Source organism: Microtus ochrogaster, unplaced genomic scaffold (assembly GCF_000317375.1).
Source record: "Microtus ochrogaster isolate Prairie Vole_2 unplaced genomic scaffold, MicOch1.0 UNK210, whole genome shotgun sequence".
Lineage (NCBI taxonomy): Eukaryota > Metazoa > Chordata > Mammalia > Rodentia > Cricetidae > Microtus > Microtus ochrogaster.
This window is the reverse complement of record NW_004949308.1, coordinates 50,365-55,586: the sequence shown is the minus strand read 5'-3', so window position 1 is coordinate 55,586 and position 5,222 is coordinate 50,365. Positions and strand designations below refer to the sequence as shown.

General features: G+C 39.8%; 1 gene segment (V, D, J or C); it reads left to right on the top strand.

The window, feature by feature from the left end:
* The first annotated feature begins 2,898 nt into the window (after positions 1 to 2,898).
* Positions 2,899 to 3,439, top strand: LOC101979567. The segment is given in 2 exon segments: positions 2,899 to 2,950; positions 3,114 to 3,439. Coding segments are annotated over 2 exon segments (378 nt in total).
* Positions 3,440 to 5,222: the final 1,783 nt, after the last annotated feature.

Sequence of the window (5,222 nt, the reverse complement as noted above, 5' to 3'; positions counted from 1 at the left end):
CTCTTCCTCCCAGCATTCTGTTCTGTTTACTCCACCCACCTATGTTCTAACCTCTCAGGGCCAAGCATTTTCTTTATTAATTAACCAATGACCTTCCTCCATCATGTTTCTTCTAGGAATGACCCAATAGAAGACCCTAACCTTCTTAATTATGCAGAAAATTTACAAAGGCAAACATTGTACCAATGAATGCATATCAATAAGAGACAAACAAGGCAACCCTCTACCTCTGAGAAATGCCTTAGGGAACTTCTCACAGGCCTCCAAGATGAATGTGGTCCAGTCATTCCCAAACTTTTTCCCTTGCAAGGTTAAAGTTTATCCAAGATAGTTTATCATTTTGAGGATATTTTACAGATATAGCTTCCCTGATGGCTTTCTGATGTTTTTAGATTTAGCAGGGTTTTTGTTTTTTGCCCAAGGTGTCCTTTCTTTTACCTTGTCTACAATGCCTGGGGTCTCTCTTTTCTGTCTTCTGCTCTATTGGTGAAGGTAACATTTGATACTTTGGTTTGACTCCCTAAATTTTTTATTTCCAGATTTATCTCATGTTGTATTTTCTTTAGTGATTCTATTTCTACTTGTATGTCTTCAGCTGTTTTCTTCATTATGTTGCACTGTTTGTGTATGTTTTGACAGGCTTCTTTAAGGGATTTAGTTATATCCTCTTTAGGATCCTTGGTCAAGTTCATAATTATCTATTTTTATGTCCTTGTCTTGTGGTTCAGTTGTATTGCATTTTCTGTTATAGTAGGATTACTGGGTTCTGATGGAGACATACTTTCTTGGCTATCAATGCTTGTGTTTACATGCATATGTCTCTGATTGGGATATAATTCTTTTATTTTGGTATCTAATATTTTCTTTGTTCAGTGGATGCTTTCTTCCCTGGTTTCTGCTGAACTCTCTGGATCTTAGTGAAGTATGGGCTTTACTTTTAATGTTGGAGAATGTTTCTATGTGCCAAAGCGTGACAGACAGGAATAGTTGTGGGCTAGGTGAAAAGGCTGAGAAAGGCTTCAGTAGCAAGCTAAGGGGATCCTGTTTGGAACTGGAGGTAGGATCCACTGGGAGCTGGGGTATGGTGTGAAGAGGGGTTCCTGAAGTAGTAGTAAGACAAAGAATTGTGTGGTGATAAGAGGAAGGAAGGGCTAGAGAACCTGGGTCTGAACCAAGAGTTGCAGTGTCCAGTAACTGAAGATGAGGAAGGGACCTGTAGCAGGTTGATACCAGGCTGATCATAATAATGAAGAGATTGTAATGGAGGATAGGAAGGATAGTGTGAATAACTTACTTGAGACTCTACCAGTGTGGTCACTGGAGTAGAAAGTATTTTTGTGTATTGCAGGGTGACACTAAGGAAAGGGAATGGACTACAGTGGATACTAAGATGGTCCAGAGGTATGAGGGAAACTGAGTCCTCTGCAAGTTTTGTTGGAATCCCTGAGGGATGGAGGCATAAAGGAAAAACAAGCCCACTTTAAGTAGGTGTGGAGTCTAAATCCACGTGGGCACCAGATGAAGATGGACATTTAAAAGAAATCCACATTAGCTCAGAATTGAGAATAGTAGATGGTAATTTATTTAGGGGTAGACTCACAAATCAATGTCCTCTGCTTGAATGGAGAACAGCAATTGAATCCCACAGCTGGAAAAGGAAGAGACCAGATACACACTTTACATCCATATAAATAGTATAAGAGGCCATGCCCCAGTGGGCGGGTAACTTAAAGGCTATTGGCTGTAGGATTTCCTGCAGCAGTGGTCTGCTAGAGGTTTTAAGATGGTACCATAGGAAGTAAAATTGGGAGACAAAGGATAGTGATGATGCTCTACCTGTTTCCCTAGCCTGTGTGTACACTGCATTCCCAGATAGACAGTGTTTGTAGTTATTCACAGTTGAGACTAAGAAAAGGAAATGGGCTAGAATCAGAGGGCACTGGAAAGGTCCACAGGAAGGAGGAAAGATGGGTTTCTTATAAGGTTTGGCAGATTCTCTAGGGAATCCACCACTGCTCTTCTGTCAGAAATTCAGTCCAGATGCTGGGGAGTGAGAGAAATGGATGGTGCCATCCTCAAGACCAAATGACTTCTGAAAACTTCCCTAAGGAATATGTGTATTTGTGACTCCAGGGCAACCTCTCTGGAAATTAACTTACATGCACAAAAACATCATATCTGTATTGTCAAAAAGAAATCACTAAAATAGGAAAAAAATATTTTTTCTTACCACACAAAGTCCATGAAAGACTTGAAGAAATCTGTTCCCCAAGTATCATAACTGTATGTCATGTATCAAGGATACAAACTGACTTTGTATCTGAGAAAGGGGAGAGATGTTAGGTGAGTAATCCAAGCACTCTGAGATATGGTAGTGGATTAGGGAACAGTTCAAGATAGAAGAAACGTTGTTACACAGACACACACATATGAACATATGACATATATTTACATATTAAAGCATAATATATATGTATACACATATTTATAGAAGCATGAGCATGTCATGTTAGATTTAAATATAAGAAGCAAACTCACCAGTGTGTACAAATACCATTCTTGATCTCTCAACACAAGAACCCACATGGCCTGACATATTTCTGTTTTATGTATCTGAGTCCCTCATAGGTCAAAGAACACTAAAGCAGAGGATTCTCTGGTTAAGAGTGCAACCACAAGGTGGGAGTAGATCTCAACATCTGGGGCGTATGCAGAGGACTCACTTTCTTGTATACTGATTGTACAGGCTTAGGGCAGAAGCACAGCCTTTTTCTCAGTGACTGAGTTGATGACTCAAGAGGTAGAACTGTTCTTAAGAAAGAACACCACCCCAATAGCTGTAGTTGACCTCCTAGACATCACAATTATACCCTGGATCTTAATTTAATTGGAAGAACAATGAAGACATATGTCCCTGCTTTATTCATATTCTTATGGCTGCAACTAGATGGTGAGTTAAGATTTTAAGACCTCTGAATACTCAGTGGGTATTTCTGAGATATCCAGGAGGAACTATATTTTGTTCAACATTTCTCTACTGAGTGTAGAAAAAGAGAATTCTGGAAAGTGATGACCTGATAACCGTTCTCCTTTCTCTCCATCTTTCTGCATAGGGCTGAGCCAAGGTGAACAGGTGGAGCAGTGTCCTTCCACCCTGAGAGTCCAGGAGGGAGCCAGTGCTATCATCAACTGTACATATGTAGACAGTACCTCGTACTACTTCCCTTGGTATAAGCAAGAACCTGGAATGCATCCTAAGCTGATTATTGACATTCGTTCAACTGTGGAAAGAAAGCAGGACCAAAGATTGATCGTTTCACATGATAAAAAAACCAAACAATTTTCCCTGAACATCACAGACACCCAGCTTGGAGACTCTGCCATGTACTTCTGTGCTGCAAGTGCACACTGCTCCCCAGGCACCTGCAGCCTGTCCTAAAACCTGCCACAGGGCCTGGAGCTCCATCCGCATCCTGTGCCACAGGCCTTCCAGGGCAGCACGTGCCAGTTGTTAGTTTGCAAGTGACAGCTACAGTATTGGTATTAAAAACACAAAATAATAAAGTTAGCTTCAAGTCACTCAAAAAAATTTAGAAGAGTTTTCTCCTTTCTTTTTAATTTTTTAAAAAATTCAGTTGCAGTGTTATGATTTTCCTTTCCCTTTCTTCCCTCTAGCCCCTTTTATATATCCCTTTTCTCAATCTCTCTAATATGCATAGTCTTTTTAACTACTATTAATTTTTATTATTAAGTTATTATTTTAAAATTAACTTATTATCTTTTTAACTATTATTATGTTGTGTGTGTGTAAATGTAATTAGCTATATTTGATTATTGTTGTTTGTATGTATATAATTTTAGGACAACTTGATATTGAATAGCCAATTAGGGGGAGTAAAAATATAATTAAAGTATGGAATATATACATATTAGAGTACTACTCAGCAGTAAAAAACAAGAACTTCTTGAATTTTGCATGCAAATGGACGGAAATAGAAAACACTATCCTGAGTGAGGTAAGCCAGACCCAAAAAGAGGAACATGGGATGTACTCGCTCATATTTGGTTTCTAGCCATAAATAAAGGACATTGAGCCTATAATTCGTGATCCTAGAGAAGCTAAATAAGAAGGTGAACCCAAAGAAAAAAATATAGACATCCTCCTGGATATTAACCTTCATCAGGCGGTGAAAGGAGACAGAGACAGAGACCCACATTGGAGCACTGTACTGAAATCCCAAGGTCCAAATCAGGAGCAGAAGGAGAGAGAGCACTAGCAAGGAACTCAGGACCGCGAGGGGTGCACCCACACACTGAGACATTGGGGATGTTCTTTCGGTAACTCACCAAGGCCAGCTGGACTGGGTCTGAAAAAGCATGGGATAAAACCGGACTCGCTGAACATAGCGGACAATGAGGACTGCTGAGAACTCAAGAACAATGGCACTGGGTTTTGATCCTACTGCATGTACTGGCTTTGGGGGAGCCTAGGCTGTTTGGATGTTCACCTTACTAGACCTGGAAGGAGGTGGGAGGTCCTTGGACTTCCCACAGGGCAGGGAACCTGGTCTGCTCCTAGGGCTGATGAGAGAGGGGGAGTTGATTGGGGGAGGGGAGGGATATGGGAAGCGGTGGCAGGGAAGAGACAGAAATCTTTATTAAATAATAATAATAATAATAATAATAATAATAATAATAATAAACATTAGTCTTCCCTATAAATTAGAGAAATGTAAACTAAAACAACTTGGGATTTTTTTTACCCCAGTCAGAAAGGCAAATGTCCATGAAAAAACAACTGAGAGCAAATGCTGGAGGGGATTCATGGAAAAGCGAGACTCATTCACCCGGGATGGGCTTGCAAACTGGTGCATTCAGCATTAAAATCAGTTTGGATGATTATCAAGAAGTTAAAAATTAATATCCTATGCAACCTAGCCATACCACACCTCAGCCTGTGCTCAAAGTACTGACCATCCTACTCCACAGACATCTGTTCTATCATATTTACTGTTTTGTTAACAATAGGGAGGTCAAAACAATCTAAATGTTCAACAATTGAACAATGGATAATGAACATGTGGTACAGATATACTACAGGATACTCTTCGGTTGTAAAGAAAAATGAAATTGTGAACATTACAAGTAAACAGGTGGAACTAGACAGAATCATATTGAGTGATATAACTTAGATCCAGAAGGCTAACATCATATGTTCTCAC